We start from the raw sequence: 18,214 nt of genomic DNA, 5'->3' as shown, positions 1-18,214 counted from the left end.
TTGGATGATAGGGCAGAAGGGAGTTTAGGTGTATTACTTGAAAAAATTCACAACATTACTTTCAGAATATTCATTCAATTATTAGCTCAACCTCTGGTAGTATTTATTCAAATTTAAAAGAATCTAGAAGGCAAAATTTTAGTCTGCCTACCATGCATTATATATTAGCACCAAGAAAGAGCTCTCCTTTTTTGAGTAATAAGCTAAAAGCCATTCTCACTCTCACCGGGCTCCTGTTCAGGTGAAGCCTTTGAAGAGGAGTCATCAGTGACATTTGTACTCTTCAGACCCTTACACTCTGAGGAAACTTTAATATTTATTAAAGCCTCATCACTCAGAAGAAGGGTTTTACCAGCTTTTAGCCTTCTTTTCTTTCTGGATATTTCAGCCCTTTTCTCCAGAGAGTCTTCTGCTATTTGTTCTCCCAATAGTTAGCATGTGACAATAAGAGCAGAGGTAGCAGCACAGCGCTGTGCTAGCTGCTCGACATGCGTTGTCTCTCTGAGGGTAGAGACTCCTAACTACCCTCATTTCACAGATGAGGGAGCAGCTTGAGAGAAGTAATTTCCTGAGGCTCACAAAACATAGAAAGTGCTAGAGCTGAGACTCAAACCTTGGGGTTTTGGTGGTAACATCTTTACTTGTTCCGTCTTCCTGCTGTCAGCCAGATATCATTCTGCCATATTCTTCATGTTTATATACAGAAAGGATAGATAAATAGAAAAGAAATTATTAGAATTGCTTTAGTTATCTAGTGTGCATAGCAAACCCCCCTCAAATTTAGTGGCTCAGTATTTACTCAGGCCTAGAAGCCCTTTAATGCTTAGTAAAAGATTTGCTACCCTGGCCAGTTTCAGAACTGCCCCTAAACTTAGAGGAGTCTTTTGGTTACCTAATTTCAGTATAAACCAGCTGTTGCCTCATATACATCTGTAAATATGGTCAATATTGTTTCATTCCTTTGTTAGGATGTGTAGTCCCATGTGCCTGGCACATGTAGGCACTTAATGAAGACTCACGAACAGATGAATTAAGTGGTGGTGCTATTTGCCTAACACTAGTTTCTCTTTTTGCCCGGCTTAGGTATTTGGCTCGAGTAGGAGATCTTGAAGCTACTGACACTGAAGACCCAAATCTAAATTATGGACTTGTTGTGGACTGTGGCAGCAGTGGCTCTCGGATTTTTGTTTATTTCTGGCCAAGACATAATGGGAATCCTCATGACTTGCTGGACATCAAACAGATGAGAGACCGTAACAGCCAACCAGTGGTTAAAAAAATCAAGCCAGGTACTAAATGGAATATATTTCATTGTCAGTCTCTTTTATCTGCTACAGAAATGAGAGGACAGAAGAGAAGAGGGAGAAAGAAAGCTACCCTTTTCTTCTGGAGGTTCTGGATAATGGGAGGGATTCATTGCTGCCCTACTCTTATGAAATAAATGTTTAGGACCTTAAACAGAACCTTATGGGGTATCAGTCGTCTGAGTCTATGTGATCTGCTCTTTAAAGAAAGTATCTTATCTTACTTAAGGAATCTCTGCAATGGCAGACACTCCAGAACATGCCAGTGATTACCTTCGTCCTCTGCTGAGCTTTGCTGCTGCTCATGTGCCTGTGAGGAAGCACAAGGAGACCCCCCTTTACATCCTATGCACAGCAGGCATGAGGCTTCTCTCCGAGAGGTGAGATGCAGGAGAGTGGGTGGCACAAGAGTTGAAAGTGCAGTTTCATACATTATTCTCTGTGGTTCCCTGGTCTGAAGGCAGGATGTGGGTATAGCACACAGAGTTGACAGGTGGCACTAAAAGACTTCTTGCTCAAAATAGAGCAGAGCCACTCCTACACCCCGTTATTTCACAATCAGTTGATCACACCTCCATGTCATTTGCTTCTTTGGGATCAATATCTATTTGAGATGGCTGTAATGATTCTTAGTTTTGATTGAGGGTTGGGAGCAGTGGTGATGTAATAAATTTGGATCATGAGGCACCTAGAGGGGGAGCATAATTTCAGAAGGGTAGTAGGAGGGTCACCTGAGGGACTGGGTACCTGGGGGCTAGTAGGAGGGCTCTGGTAGGAATGGGGTTTTCTCTATAACTTTGCCTGGCTCCCTGGTGATAGTTGGTGCTACTTGCAAAGCTTAGTCTCCATTGCTTTAGACTACTTTTTTCAACCCCTGCTGGTTAAGCCTTTTCCACTTGACCTTGGCAGTTCAGCCTGGCTTCTTGCCACCTGATCCTTCTTCCTTCACTGAAAGAGGACGAAGACGAAGAGGCAGCAGCTATGCTTAGGTCAGACCCCTCCTTGTTTGTGATTTCTCCCCTTTGACACCTCCCTGACCCCTCCATACTTATTATGGTCTTGAGGTAGGAATGAACTCCCTTAACTTGAGCACCCATCCTTCTGGAATGTTCACAGTCTCATAGTCATCGGGTATTTTTTATTAGCTTAAATGTTTTTCCTTGATAAATAGCAGTTCCCTTTTCCACAAAGTTTCATTTCATATACTTGGCCAACAACAATGAAAACCTCTGCCATGTGTGTAGGGCTCCATTCTGCTTGTGCCAGACATGTATGTCAACACTTCTTCCAGTTGACTACTTTCCTTCTGCTCAGACACAGAGTTACTGGTTTACTGTTGAGAAGCAGATTATTTTATGTAGCCATTTGTCAATCTGGAAGGCCTTCTAGCTCCTTGTTTTCCCATACATCTTGGTCTTCAAATTTTTTTTTTTTGGTTTGTTTTTACTTATTTTTAAAACTAAAGTTTAAAATGTTATTGCTAGAACCTTACATCATTAAAGGAAATCTTAAAATCAAAACAAAGAAGTTATAATTCTACTATCCTATCAAAACTGTTTCATTTTGCTTTCATTTCATTTCATTGCTTTCTCTCTGTATATCTATGTGTAACTTCTACAAAATTGTAATCATACTACGTGTGCAATTTAGAATTTTTGTTTTTGACATAAATAATACATCATTCAAAATTTTAGAAACCATGGGAAGAATATGGATGACATAGGTGGTGCCACATCACAGGGCTGTGGACTAAGGTCTCACAAACAAGGAAGGAGGGTGGAGGGTCAGAGAAAAAGCTGACTCGGAGGTCAGAAAGGCAGAGCCAACCAGCAGGGTGATGAAATGGCCACATTTTGTGTGTCTGGAGCAAAGGAGAGGATTGCCTCATCTCCTGGCACTGCCCAGCCTTTCCTCTGTTTGTCAAAGAAGTTTCTATTTAAACAAAACCAACTATGTAGCTCCACCCCATTTGTCTAAGATGTCCCCTGTCATCTTGGAAGCTCTGAATATTAATATTTATTTTATCTTAAGAATTTTTAAAGAACTTGCCTTTAACTTTTTTTTTGATCACCTCTTTTAATAATGCCTAGATCTACCCTGGGCTTATGAAATCATTGCTACCTCTAAGGTAGCTATAGTTGTTGACGTAAGTATAACAATCACTGCAAGAACCTGTTTTGTATAATTAATGCTCTGTTAATTTATTAGCATTTGTGAACAATATTCAAAATGGGTTTGAATCCCCTAGACTGTATTTTGGGTTTATTAGCACTAGGTTTTATTTTTTGGCCGAAGGCCTAGACTAACAGAATTTGTTCCACTGCCTTTTTAGTTTGTAATGGAAATACCTTTAAAGAATTACAAAGTGATAATTTAAGAAAAAAAACTTTATTATGGGAAATTTCAAATGTATATAGAAGTAGAGAGAATGATGTAATGAATCCCCATTTACTTGCCACCCAGCTTCAACAGTTGTCAATGTTTTGCCATAAAATGTTTTTTTTAATAAAGAAACAATATTGAATTTTAGAAAATGAATGTTCTGTCCTATCCTGTGTAATACATGAAGAGTGTTTTGTTTATTAACATAAATTGGGATCATATTATATGTACTGTTTTGTAACCTGTTGGAACTCAAAATATATTGGACATCTTTTCATGTCAATACATGTAGATATAAATTGACCTCATTTCTTTTAACATCTGTGTACTATTACATGGCATGACTATACCGTAAATTATTTAGCCAGTCACTACTGATGTATGTGCATTTAGGTTATTTCCAGTTTTTCATTGTTATAAATAATGCTGTAGTATTTTTTCTCTTTGTGTTCTTATCTGATGATTTCATTGCAATAAATGTCTTAAAATGTAGTTGCTGGGTCAAAGGTTAAACACATTAAAAATTTTGATACATAGTCCCAGATTGCCCTTTAGAAAGGTTGTACCAGTAATTTATATTCCAAACAGCAGTGTGTGTTGGTACCCATTCTTCCATGTCATCACCAAAACCAGCAAGCCCTCTTCTTTGTGTAGTTTAGAACCATATCCAATAAGGAGGGCAAAATAGAACCTCTAGTTCCCCATATGAAATTTTTATCATAAAAATTTCTTGTGTATAACAATGACATTATATATTGGAAGGTTATTACTTTAAATGTAATTTTCACTTTCAAGTGCTAATAACATTCTTCACCAAGTCATGCTGACAACCAGTATAGCCAGCAGAATATTTTTGTAATGAGTAATCTTAAAAATCCAAGATAATTACTCTTATTTTTAACCAGCATTGTCTCTGGATTTATATGATTACCTCTAGCTTTGTTTCTTTGCTTGTCTTTATCTGATAATACTAATAACATAAAACTTTAGAGGACAAAACAGCCCTGTAGATACTAAGCTTCAAGCGTCATCCCCAAATTATGACCTTTGGATTTTGATCCTGATCTGGGTTTTCCAAATGATAAGATTTTTATAAAGAAAAAAAAAATCAACCCTTGAAATATGGAAAAGGAGATTTAAAAGTTCATTGTTAATGTGAAGGATCATGTAAAAATTTGTGGGCCAAACAGTGCTTCTTATGTGGTGATGTGAGACAGTTTTTCTGTATTGTGTGAGATCTAAGGATGAGATTGTGTTCCTCAGTTTAACAGCCTCCTTTCATAGTGGTTAGGAATAACGTAATTACATCTGTTTTATAGATTATGAAACTGTGTTTCAGTTTCCTGCAGCTTATCCATACTTAGCCTGTGAGAGGCATAGAACCATAGTCTCATCTTTTAACACTATTTGAATTGTAACATTGTATAAAGGATAAGTATTATTGTTACCATATTGCCTTTTAAGAAGGAGGCTATACTTTTTTTTTTTTTTAATAGATCTTTATTGGAGTATAATTGCTTCACAATACTGTGTTAGTTTCTGTTATACAACAAAGTGAATCAGCCATATGCATACATATGTCCCCATATCCCCTCCCTCTTGAGCCTCCCTCCCACCCTCCCTATCCCACCCCTCTAGGTCATCGCAAAGCACGAGCTGATCTCCCTGTGCTATGCTGCTGCTTCCCACTAGCTAACTATTTTACATTCGGTAGTGTATATATGTCGATGCTACTCTCACTTTGCCCCAGCTTCCCCCCCACCACCCCTGCCTCCCTGTGTCTACAAGTCCATTCTCTATGTCTACGTCTTTATTCCTGCCCTGAGGAGGCTATACTTTTGAGTAGTTTTAAACCTTTGAAATCTTGAAGGGGGTACCAAACAGAAGCAGGGATCAAGTGTCTTGGGTAGGTGAACAGTAAGGTCTAACAAGGCTAAGTAGAAGGTCAAGTTGAGGTTGTTTGTGAGAAGAGAGTTTAACCATTAACTCTTAGGTTTTTTGTTCTTTCTTGCAGGAAGCAGTTGGCTATCTTGGCTGATCTAGTGAAAGATTTACCTCTGGAGTTTGACTTCCTCTTTTCTCAGTCTCAGGCAGAAGTGATCTCTGGGAAGCAGGAAGGTATTGTGCCTTGAGGAGTAAAAGCTTGCACTTGGGGTTTGTAGTTTTGGGGTGGAGTTGAATGCATGTTCTCATGTAGCCCAAATGTGGCCTGTATGATGAATTATGTTTCCATTTCTTGAAAAACAGAAAATCTTTTGTCTTCTAGCTGCAGTTCACATAAAGGAAAAGATTCACCTTTTTCAATCCAGTATTGCCTTTTTCAGTCCTAAAATTCCCGTTTGGTTTTACTCCATTTCTTTGCTGAGACTTTCTATCTTTCCATTCATTGGAAGACTGCTCTTATTTCCTGGCTGTATAGCTGCTTTATTTGATAATTCCAACACCTGTGTCATCTCAGGGTTGGCATCTTTTCCCTTGAGATTGGAAAGGTTGAGATTTTCCTAGTTCTTTGTATGACAAGTCATTTTATATTGTATCCTGGATATTTTGAATATTATATTGTTAGACCCTGGGTCTTGTTTCAATCATAAAGAGAATGTTAATTTTTTTTTGTCTTAGCAGACTGGTTAGGTTTAAGCCTTAAGTTCTGACCGGCCTTCTGTGGGCTGTGATTCTGTTGATTCATTTTTCAAAGCTTTGGCACGGCTATTTGGATTTGTCCCATGTGTGTGCCAGCCCGTGGCCAGTCTGAACCTGGGCGCAGCCCATACAAATGGGTTGACTAGCCAGTATGTCAGTTCTCAAAAGCTTTGATATGTTGTTTAGAGTCAGATCATGCATGTGAGCCCAGGAGTTCCTACACCAGTTTATTCCCCACTCTCCACAATCTCCCCAATACTTTCTGGTTCCCTGAGGTTCACTTTCACGGTCCTTAGGTCAGAAAGCCAGGGATTTAATTTGCCCACTCTGCCATGCATTTCCCATGACTGCATCTGTATCCAAGGCTAAGTGGTAGAGGACAGAGGGAGAAAAAAAAAAGCAATAGGGATTTGTCCCAGCTCTTGAGGCTCTAGCTCCTCTGGTCAGAAAGAAGGATTCACATCCCTCAGAGGTTTAGGCATCTACCCAGTCTCTACCTCTGCTGTTGCAGGATTGCCTGGGGTAGGAGAGAACAAAATTTTTTAAAAAGCAAGGAATTTCTCACCACTCTTTCTGAACCTTTGGAGTCCCCTTTTCTGATCCTTGGACCACAAAGCAAAGTCTTGAAGTTCTTTCTGTCCACATCTGGTGTGTACTTTTGTATTTCAAGCTGATTTTGAGTCCAGGCCAGGCAGTATCTGAGGGGGAAAAATGGGAAACTCACTGTGGTTTTGGTGGTACTTTAAAGTCTGATCTCTGTCCCAGTGTGCCCACTATCATTTACTTTCAGAGTTCTCAGAAAGCTGCTCCATATATTCTATCCAGAGTTTATACCTGTAGTCAGTGGGGAGACAGGGTGAGAGTGCTTGCCCAGAACTAGCACTCCAAGATTTTTATCTTTTAACATTTATTTTTATACATTAATTCCTATTCATTGTAGGAAATTTAGAAAATGCAAATAATTTTAAAAGGGAAAAACATCACAAGATAAAAGATTTTAAATTCATACACTGAGAGTGTGGAATAAAATACTGTTATCACTTTTTTCCCAAGAAAAGGAGGAAAAGAGCAGCCCTGGGAGAGGTATATACATGCTATAGCAGTAGAGAATTAAGCAAGGGCTTTTGTATTTCTTACTTAGGGGTTTATGCATGGATTGGAATCAACTTTGTTTTGGGAAGATTTGACCATGAGGATGGTGAGTAGTATTGTCTTCTTATGACAGTTCTAAGGGCTGAAGGTTTATGTCATAACCTATCAGTAACATGTAAGTGCTAATTTTGAGTTTTCTTTCTTTTTTCAAAACTTAAGATGCTTCATTTCCCAGTCCTAATTTGCTTTCCTTTATTTCTTTTTAACTTTTTAATATGGAAAGTTTCAAGCATTCACAAAAGGAGAGTAATTAATAAAATGAACCTCCATGAACCCATTACCTAGTCTGAACAGTTATTAACAATTTGCCGTTGTTTTGTTCCCACACTCCTTCCATACAACACAGGTTTTTTTCCCTACTGGATTTTTTTTTTTAAATATCTTTATTGGAGTATAATTGCTTTACAATGTTGTGTTATTTTCTGCTGTAACCCTACTGGATTTTTAAAAGCAAACACCACACATAATCACTTTATCTTCATGTACTTCGTAATACCTCTAACAGATAAGGAGTTTCAAAACAAACCAACAAAAATATCCACAGTTCCATTTTTTTTTTTAATTAATTAATTAATTTATTTATTTATTTATTTCTGGCTGTGTTGGGTCTTCGTCTCTGTGCAGGGCTTCCTCTAGTTGCGGTGAGCGGGGGCCACTCTTCACTGCGGTGCGTGGGCCTCTCACTGTCATGGCCTCTCTTGTTGAGGAGCGCGGGCTCCAGACGCGCAAGCTCAGTAGCTATGGCTCACGGGCCCAGTTGCTCCGTGGCATGTGGGATCCTCCCAGACCAGGGCTCGAACCCATGTCCCCTGCGTTGGCAGGCAGATTCTCAACCACTGCGCCACCAGGGAAGCCCCCACAGTTCCATTTTTATTTTATTTTTTTCTTTTTTCTTTTTAAATTTTTTTGCTGTACCATGCCATGCAGCTTGTGGGATCTTAGTTCCCCAACCAGGAATTGAACCTGGGCCCTCAGCAGTGAAAGCGTGAAGTCTTAACCACTGGACAGACAGGGAATTCCCCCTCAGTTCCATTTTTAAACTTAACAAAGTTAACAATTCCTAATATCATGTATTGATAACAACCATCTAATACCCAGGTAGAGAGTTCCCCGATTGTATCAAGAATATTTATTTGTGGAAAAGTAGCGGGGAGAGGCGGGCGGGTTGGGACCACCTTCAATACTGGCCGCCGGCAGTATCATGGCGACCCAGAACGCCCCTCCCCAAGAATATGAAAGTGATGATGACTCTTAGGAAGTGTTGGATTTAACTGAGTATGCAAGAAGACACCACTGGTGGAATCGAGTGTTTGGCCACAGTTCCGGACCTATGGTAGAAAAATACTCAGTAGCCACCCAGATTTTAATGGGTGGAGTGAGTGGCTGGTGTGCGGGATTGTTGTTCCAGAAAGTTGGAAAACTTGCAGCAACTGCAGTAGGTGGTGGCTTTCTTCTCCTTCAGATTGCCAGTCACAGTGGCTATGTGCAGATCGACTGGAAGAGAGTTGAAAAAGATGTAAACAAAGCAAAAAGACAGATTAAGAAACGAGCAAATAAGGCAGCACCTGAAATCAACAATATAATAGAAGAAGCAACAGAATTTGTCAAACAGAACATTGTGATATCCAGTGGATTTGTGGGAGGCTTTTTGCTAGGCCTTGCATCTTAAGGATATGAAGGTTCTATCACAGTGGAGTCACCTCTGAGAAGAGACATGGTGCTGACAAGATGGTCTCAGCATTACCCATTGACAGATTCTCCAGGATGACAAGAAACAACTAGCTGGACAGTACCAAACTCACTGCTTAGCATTTTGCCATCTGAAATTTGGCAGACTACTATCTGCTATAAAACAATCTATATGGTCTGTGTATAATAGTATTCTGGAGCAAAATATGGCTTTCATTATTTTCTAAAAACTTGCATTTGTTTAAAATTTGCCTATAAAACACCACCGTTGGATGTAGATTTGGAGAGAGAAAAAAATCTGTTGGCTATATTCCCCAGTGAAGTATCATCCTCAATTTATTTAAATAAGATGTTCTCCATTGTGCTTTTTAGTATAGTGCCAATAATTTAAAACTTTGTATTTTAGCTCCAACAGTAGGGCTGACTTTTTTTTTTAAAGATATGTTTGCAATAAACTGAAGAACTGTAATGCCCTTTTATGGAAGGATTTACAAATAATAGAATTATTAAAGATATTAAACAAATTTAAAAAAAACAAAAAAAAGAATATTTATTTGTGAGGGGCAACTTCCCTGGGAGAACGCACGGCACGCCTCAGGCTGCGGCGACGTCACGCCAGTCTCTGCCACTGCAGGCTCGCCCCGCGTCCGTACCCCTCCCTCCCCCCGGCCTGAGTGAGCCAGAGCCCCCGAATCAGCTGCTCCTTTAACCCCATCCTGTGTGAGTGAAGAACAGACACCCTCAGGCGACCTACACACAGAGGTGGGTCCAAATCCAAAGCTGAACCCCGGGAGCTGTGCGAACAAAGAAGAGAAAGGGAAATTTCTCCCAGCAGCCTCAGAAGCAGCGGATTAAAGCTCCACAAACAACTTGATGTACCCTACATCTGTGGAATACCTGAATAGGCAACGAATCATCCCAAATTGAGGAGGTAGACTTTGGGAGCAAGATATATTATTTTTTCCCATTTTCCTCTTTTTGTGAGTGTGTATGTGTATGCTTCTGTGTGAGATTTTGTCTGTATAGCTTTGCTTTCACCATTTGTCCTAGGGTTCTGTCCGTCCGTTTTTTTGTGTTTTTTTACTGAAAAAATTTTTTTTCTTAATAATTATTTTTTATTTTAATAACTTTATTTTATCTTTATTTTATTTTATTTTATTTTATGTTATCCTCTTTCTTTCTTTCTTTCTTTCTTTCTATTTTTTCTCCCTTTTATTCTGAGCCGTGTGGATGAAAGGCTCTTGGTGCTCCAGCCAGGCATCAGGGCTGTGCCTCTGAGGTGGGAGAGCCAACTTCAGGACACTGGTCCACAAGAGACCTCCCAGCTCCACGTAATACCAAATGGCGAAAATCTCCCAGAGATCTCCATCTCAACACCAAGACCCAGCTTCACTCAACAACCAGCAAGCTACAGTGCTGGACACCCTATGCCAAACAACTAGCAAGACAGGAACACAGCCCCATCCATTAGCAGAGAGGCTGGCTAAAATCATAATAAGGCCACAGACACCCCAAAACACACCACCAGACATGGACCTGCCCACCAGAAAGACAAGATCTAGCCTCATCCACCAGAACACAGGCACTAGTCCCCTCCACCAGGAAGCCTATACAACTCACTGAACCAACCTTAGCCACTGGGGACAGACACCAAAAACAACAGGAACTACGAACCTGCAGCCTGTGAAAAGGAGACCCCAAACACAGTAAGATAAGCAAAATGAGAAGACAGAAAAACACACAGCAGATGAAGGAGCAAGGTAAAAACACACCAGACCTAACAAATGAAGAGGAAATAGGCAGTCTACCTGAAAAAGAATTCAGGATAATGATAGTAAAGATGATCCAAAATCTTGGAAATAGAAGAGACAAAATGCAAGAAACATTTAACAAGGACGTAGAAGAACTAAAGAGGAACCAAGCAGTGATGAACAACACAATAAATGAAATTAAAAATACTCTAGAAGGGATCAATAGCAGAATAACTGAGGCAGAAGAACGGATAAGTGACCTGGAAGATAAAATAGTGGAAATAACTACTGCAGAGCAAAATAAAGAAAAAAGAATGAACAGAACTGAGGACAGTCTCAGAGACCTCTGGGACAAAATTAAACGCACCAACATTCGAATTATAGGGGTCCCAGAAGAAGAAGAGAAAAAGAAAGGGACTGAGAAAATATTTGAAGAGATTATAGTTGAAAACTTCCCTACTATGGGAAAGGAAATAGTTAATCAAGTCCTGGAAACACAGAGAGTCCTATACAGGATAAATCCAAGGAGAAACATGCCAAGACACATATTAATCAAACTATCAAAAATTAAATATAAAGAAAACATATTAAAAGCAGCAAGGAAAAAACAACAAATAACACACAAGGGAATCCCCATAAGGGTAACAGCTGATCTTTCAGCAGAAACTCTGCAAGCCAGAAGGGAGTGGCAGGACATATTTAAAGTGATGAAGGAGAAAAACCTACAACCAAGATTACTCTACCCAGCAAGGATCTCATTCAGATTTGATGGAGAAATTAAAACCTTTACAGACAAGCAAAAGCTGAGAGAGTTCAGCGCCACCAAACCAGCTTTACAACAAATGCTAAAGGAACTTCTCTAGGCAAGAAACACAAGAGAAGGAAAACACCTACAATAACAAACCGAAAACATTTAAGAAAATGGGAATAGGAACATACATATCGATAGTTACCTTAAATGTAAATGGATTAAATGCTCCCACCAAAAGACACAGACTGGCTGAATGGATACAAAAACAAGACCTGTACATATACTGTCTACAAGAGATCCACTTCAGACCTAGGGACACATACAGACTGAAAGTGAGGGGATGGAAAAAGATATTCCATGCAAATGGAAATCAAAAGAAAGCTGGAGTAGCAATTCTCATATCAGACAAAATAGACTTTAAAATAAAGACTATTACAAGAGACAAAGAAGGGCAGTACATAATGATCAAGGGATCGATCCAAGAAGAAGATATAACAATTGTAAATATTTATGCACCCAACATAGGAGCACCTCAATACATAAGGCAAATACTAACAGCCATAAAAGGGGAAATCAACAGCAACACAATCATAGTAGGGGACTTTAACACCCCACTTTCACCAATGGACAGATCATCCAAAATGAAAATAAATAAGGAAACACAAGCTTTAAATGATACATTAAACAAGATGGCTTTAATTGATATTTATAGGACTTTCCATCCAAAAACAACAGAATACACTTTCTTCTCAAGTGCTCATGGAACATTCTCCAGGATAGATCATATCTTGGGTCACAAATCAAGCCTTGGTAAATTTAAGAAAATTGAAATCGTAACAAGTATCTTTTCCGACCACAACGCTATGAGACTAGATATCAATTACAGGAAAAGATCTGTAATAAATACAAACACATGGAGGCTGAACAATACACTGCTTAATAACGAAGTGATCACTGAAGAAATCAAAGGGGAAATCAAAAAATACCTAGAAACAAATGACAATGGAGACACGACGACCCAAAACCTATGGGATGCAGCAAAAGCAGTTCTAAGAGGGAAGTTTATAGCAATACAAGCCTACCTCAAGAAACAGGAAACATCTCAAATAAACAACCTAACCTTGCACCTAAAGCAATTAGAGAAAGAAGAACAAAAAAACCCCAAAGTTAGCAGAAGGAAAGAAATCATAAAGATCAGATCAGAAATAAATGAAAAAGAAATGAAGGAAACAATAGCAAAGATCAATAAAACTAAAAGCTGGTTCTTTGAGAAGGTAAGCAAAATTGATAAACCATTAGCCAGACTCATGAAGAAAAAAAGGGAGAAGACTCAAATCAATAGAATTAGAAATGAAAAAGGAGAAGTAACAACTGACACTGCAGAAATACAAACGATCATGAGAGATTACTACAATCAACTCTATGCCAATAAAATGGACAACCTGGAAGAAATGGACAAATTCTTAGAAATGCACAACCTGCCGAGACTGAACCAGAAAGAAATAGAAAATATGAACAGACCAATCACAAGCACTGAAATTGAAACTGTGATTAAAAATCTTCCAACAAACAAAAGCCCAAGACCAGATGGTTTCACAGGCGAATTCTATAAAATATTTAGAGAAGAGCTAACACCTATTATTCCCAAACTCTTCCAAAATATAGCAGAGGGAGGAACACTCCCCAACTCATTCTACAAGGCCACCATCACCCTGATACCAAAACCAGACAAAGATGTCACAAAGAAAGAAAACTACAGGCCAATATCACTGATGAACATAGATGCAAAAATCCTCAACAAAATACTAGCAAACAGAATCCAACAGCACATTAAAAGGATCATACACCATGATCAAGTGGGATTTATTCCAGGAATGCAAGGATTCTTCAATATATGCAAATCAATCAATGTGATACACCATATTAACAAATTGAAGGAGAAAAACCATATGATCATCTCAATAGATGCAGAGAAAGCTTTCGACAAAATTCAGCACCCGTTTATGATAAAAGCCCTGCAGAAAGTAGGCATAGAGGGAACTTTCCTCAACATAATAAAGGCCATATATGACAAACCCACAGCCAGCATCATCCTCAATGGTGAAAAACTGAAACCATTTCCACTAAGATCAGGAACAAGACAAGGTTGCCCACTCTCACCACTATTATTCAACATAGTTTTGGAAGTTTTAGCCACAGCAATCAGAGAAGAAAAAGAAATAAAAGGAATCCAAATCAGAAAAGAAGAAGTAAAGCTGTCACTGTTTGCAGATGACATGATACTATACATAGAGAATCCTAAAGATGCTACCAGAAAACTACTAGAGCTAATCAATGAATTTGGTAAAGTAGCAGGATACAAAATTAATGCACAGAAATCTCTTGCATTCCTATACACTAATAATGAAAAATCTGAAAGTGAAATTAAGAAAACACTCCCGTTTACCATTGCAACAAAAAGAATAAAATATCTAGGAATAAACCTACCTAAGGAGACAAAAGACCTGTATGCAGAAAATTATAGGACACTGATGAAAGAAATTAAAGATGATACAAATAGATGGAGAGATATACCATGTCCTTGGATTGGAAGAATCAACATTGTGAAAATGACTCTACTACCCAAAGCAATCTACAGATTCAATGCAATCCCTATCAAACTACCACTGGCATTTTTCACAGAACTAGAGCAAAAAATTTCACAATTTGTATGGAAACACAAAAGACCCCGAAGAGCCAAAGCAATCTTGAGAACGAAAAATGGAGCTGGAAGAATCAGGCTCCCTGACTTCAGACTATACTACAAAGCTACAGTAATCAAGATAGTATGGTACTGGCACAAAAACAGAAATATAGATCAATGGAACAGGATAGAAAGCCCAGAGATAAACCCACGCTCATATGGTCACCTTATTTTTGATAAAGGAGGCAAGCATATACAGTGGAGAAAAGAAAGCCTCTTCAATAAGTGGTGCTGGGAAAACTGGACAGGTACATGTAAAAGAATGAAATTAGAGCACTTTCTAACACCATACACAAAAATAAACTCAAAATGGATTAAAGACCTAAATGTAAGGCCAGACACTATCAAACTCTTAGAGGAAAACATAGGCAGAATACTCTATGACATAAATCACAGCAAGATTCTTTTTGACCCACCTCCTAGAGAAATGGAAATAAGAACAAAAATAAACAAATGGGACCTAATGAAACTTAAAAGCATTTGCACAGCAAAGGAAACCATAAACAAGACCAAAAGAGAGCCCTCAGAATGGGAGAAAATATTTTGCAAATGAAGCAACTGACAAAGGATTAATCTCCAAAATATACAGGCAGCTCATGCAGCTCAATAACAGAAAAACGAACAACCCAATCCAAAAATAGGCAGAAGACCTAAATAGACATTTCTCCAAAGAAGATATAGAGATTGCCAACAAACACATGAAAGAATGCTCAACATCATTAATCATTAGAGAAATGCAAATCAAATCTACAATGAGATATCATCTCACATCGGTCAGAATGGCCATCATCAAAAAATCTAGAAACAATAAATGCTGGAGAGGGTGTGGAGAAAAGGGAACCCTCTTGCACTGTTGGTGGGAATGTAAATTGATACAGCCACTATGGAGAACAGTATGGAGGTTCCTTAAAAAACTAAAAATAGAAGTACCATACGACCCAGCAATCCCACTACTGGGCATATACCCTGAGAAAACCATAATTCAAAAAGAGTCATGTACCAAAATGTTCATTGCAGCTCTATTTACAATATTCAGGACATGGAAGCAACCTAAGTGTCCATCATCGGATGAATGGATAAAGAAGATGTGGCACATATATACAAGGGAATATTACTCAGCCATAAAAAGAAACGAAATTGAGTTATTTGTAGTGAGGTGGATGGAGTTAGAGTCTGTCATACAGAGTGAAGTAAGTCAGAAAGAGAAAAACAAATACCGTATGCTAACACATATATATGGAATCTAAGGAAAAAAAAAAAAAAAGGTCATGAAGAACCTAGTGGCAAGACAGGAATGAAGACACAGACCTACTAGAGAATGGACTTGAGGATATGGGGAGGAGGAAGGGTAAGATGTGACAAAGTGAGAGAGTGGCATGGACATATTTACACTACCAAACGTAAAATAGATAGCTAGTGGGAAGCAGCCACATAGCACAGGGAGATCAGCTCTGTGCTTTGTGACCACCTAGAGGGGTGGGATAGGGAGGGTGGGAGGGAGGGAGATGCAAGAGGGAAGAGATATGGGAACATATGTATATGTATAACTGATTCACTTTGTTATAAAGCAGAAACTAACACACCATTGTAAAGCAATTATACTCCAATAAAGATGTTAAAAAAAAAGTTTATTTGTAGTTGTCTTGTTCAGATCAGAATCTGAACATAGATCACAAATTACATTTGACTGATAGGTCTCTTTTAATCTATAACAGTTAACCTTCCCCCCCAACTCTTTTTTCCAAATCATTCAACAACAACAACAACAACAACAGCAAAAACCCAACAACCAAAAAACAACCAAAACTGGGTCACTTGATGGAATGAATTTGCCACATTCTGGATTTGGTTGACTGAATCTTTGTGGGATCTTTAACATGTTTTTCATCCCCTCCCCCGCTTTTGTTCTGTAAACTGGAGGTTAGGTATAGAAGCTTGATTAGACTCAGATTCAGTTCTTTTGGCAAGAAAAAATCATAGGTGGTGCTGTTTACTGCTGTATCACATCAGGAGTTTTGTAATATCTGGTTGTCTTACTTTTAGTCATGTTAAGACTGAACAGGTGTTCAGGTTTCAGGTATTGTCAGTCTGATCTGATCTGTTATAAAAATTTTCCATCCACTTTTCACCTAATGGTTATAGCAGCCAATTGTGATCGTTACTTAGATTTGTTTTCTCATTAGAGGTTGCAGAATGGTGATTTTTCTAATTCTGTCATTCTTTCTGCATTTAACAGTTAGGATTTTTATATAATGAAATTTTCTTCATTAGCCATTTGGTTATCCTGAAATATAGTTCCTACGGGAAAGACAGACTGAACCCTTGATTCTTTGCTTTTATTTATCAAGTTTTTGAATAATGAGCTGGTGTCCTAGCAACTTCTGAAGGTAACCAGTGAATTTTTTTTTTCAGTATCCTTATGAACTTGCGGATTTTAATTTATTTGATGCATTGCAGTCCATCACATCATTATTCTTTTTGGTGCTCAAATTTTACCATCATTGGCCGCTAGGAGCACCTTTAAGTTGGCTCTTGTACCCTTTTAACATGATCCCAGGAGTCTTTTCTATTTCCCTGGCATATTGGCACACCATGGTATTCTGTGCTCATCTTGTATTTTTTCTACTCTAGACCCTAGCATCGGCCATTTTTTTAAGGAGCCCTTGTTTCTTTTAGTGGAAAATGATGTTTAGAGATTGTGGTCTAGACAACAGCGGTGCTCATTGCTCCTGGATTATCATCGCTTCTAGGCCTTTTCAGTGGACAGAGCTAGGAAGTGTGTATTTTTTAAAAAAGAAAAATAAATCATGATCTCATAGTGATAGTTCTGATTCATATTTAAGATTATAAGATTATTGTTTAATTTCTTTGATTTTATATTAAAATCAAATCCTTTTTCTCTTGTGCTGAATATTTGTTCCTAAAGCTATTTACATAAACATTTATTTAACTTTATTCCATAATATATGTTTAATTGTTTAAAAATAATAATACCAATAAAACTACTGGAATGCAGTTTAAGTTATTTGTTTTTTTTGTCATTAAGATATATTCTACAAGAGATACATAGTCAAAATACCATGTTTTAAGTCACTTAAATCTTCTCTGTATAATATATAGTTGGTACAGTTAATTTATTTCAGTTTGCTTTCAATTTTTTAAGGGATTTCTGGGGTTTTTTTCCCTTTAAACTTAATTTTGGCTTTTAATTACTAGACCCCTTCTGTTCCCTTATTTATTTCAGAATCAGATGCCGAGGCTCCCCAGGAATTGGCAACAGGACGCAGAAGGACAGTAGGGATCCTGGATATGGGAGGAGCCTCTCTCCAAATTGCTTATGAAGTTCCTACCTCAACTTCTGTCCTTTCTCCACAACAGGTATTTTACCTTTTGGGGGAATTCAGTGGCTAGGAATGCCAGTCTTTGAGAAGGAAGGGCACTATGTTTGTACTTAGACCAAATGGCCTGGGTCCAAATGTTGGTTCAGATCATTGCTAGCTTGTGTTATCTTGGGTTGGTTACCTCTCTGAGCCTCAGTTTCCTCGTGTGTAAAAAGAGAATAATAATAGTATCTACTTCATAAAGTTGTGAAGATGAAATAATACCACGTGTATAAAGCACTTAGCAAGCTGCCCAGCGTGTAATAACATTTAATACATTTTAGCAATTATAACTATACTACTTATCTGGAAGAGTTGCCTGAGGATTAAACATGGTAATATAAAACCTGGAGTACAGTATTTGTTACATACTTGTTAATTAAACGTTATTCCCTTTCCTTTACTGATGATTCCATCCTTGT

At 38.3% G+C, this 18,214-nt stretch overlaps 1 protein-coding gene and 1 pseudogene across 12 annotated transcripts in view; both read left to right on the top strand.

The window, feature by feature from the left end:
- ENTPD7 (ectonucleoside triphosphate diphosphohydrolase 7) overlaps nucleotides 1–18,214 on the top strand; it is a 70,763-nt gene that overhangs the window by 15,589 nt on the left and 36,960 nt on the right. For all 11 annotated transcript variants that reach the window (XR_014253474.1, XR_014253475.1, XR_014253476.1 and 8 more), the window contains 5 exons: nucleotides 1,084–1,289; nucleotides 1,534–1,684; nucleotides 5,701–5,804; nucleotides 7,468–7,524; nucleotides 17,657–17,790. Coding sequence is in view for 7 of the 11 variants with exons in the window: in XM_082425184.1 (XP_082281310.1) it covers nucleotides 1,084–1,289; nucleotides 1,534–1,684; nucleotides 5,701–5,804; nucleotides 7,468–7,524; nucleotides 17,657–17,790 (652 nt within the window). In the remaining 4 variants the exon portion in view is untranslated. The remainder of the gene's footprint in view (nucleotides 1–1,083; nucleotides 1,290–1,533; nucleotides 1,685–5,700; nucleotides 5,805–7,467; nucleotides 7,525–17,656; nucleotides 17,791–18,214) is intronic.
- On the top strand, nucleotides 7,535–9,714 carry LOC309643034 (FUN14 domain-containing protein 1 pseudogene; annotated as a pseudogene). Its single transcript has one exon. The product of its transcript is annotated as an FUN14 domain-containing protein 1 pseudogene (transcript).

The sequence above is a fragment of the Balaenoptera physalus genome (genome assembly GCF_965194825.1).
Source record: "Balaenoptera physalus genome assembly, chromosome: 14".
Taxonomy (NCBI): domain Eukaryota; kingdom Metazoa; phylum Chordata; class Mammalia; order Artiodactyla; family Balaenopteridae; genus Balaenoptera; species Balaenoptera physalus.
The sequence above is the reverse complement of the archived record's forward strand: the minus strand, read 5'-3'. Positions and strand labels throughout refer to the sequence as shown.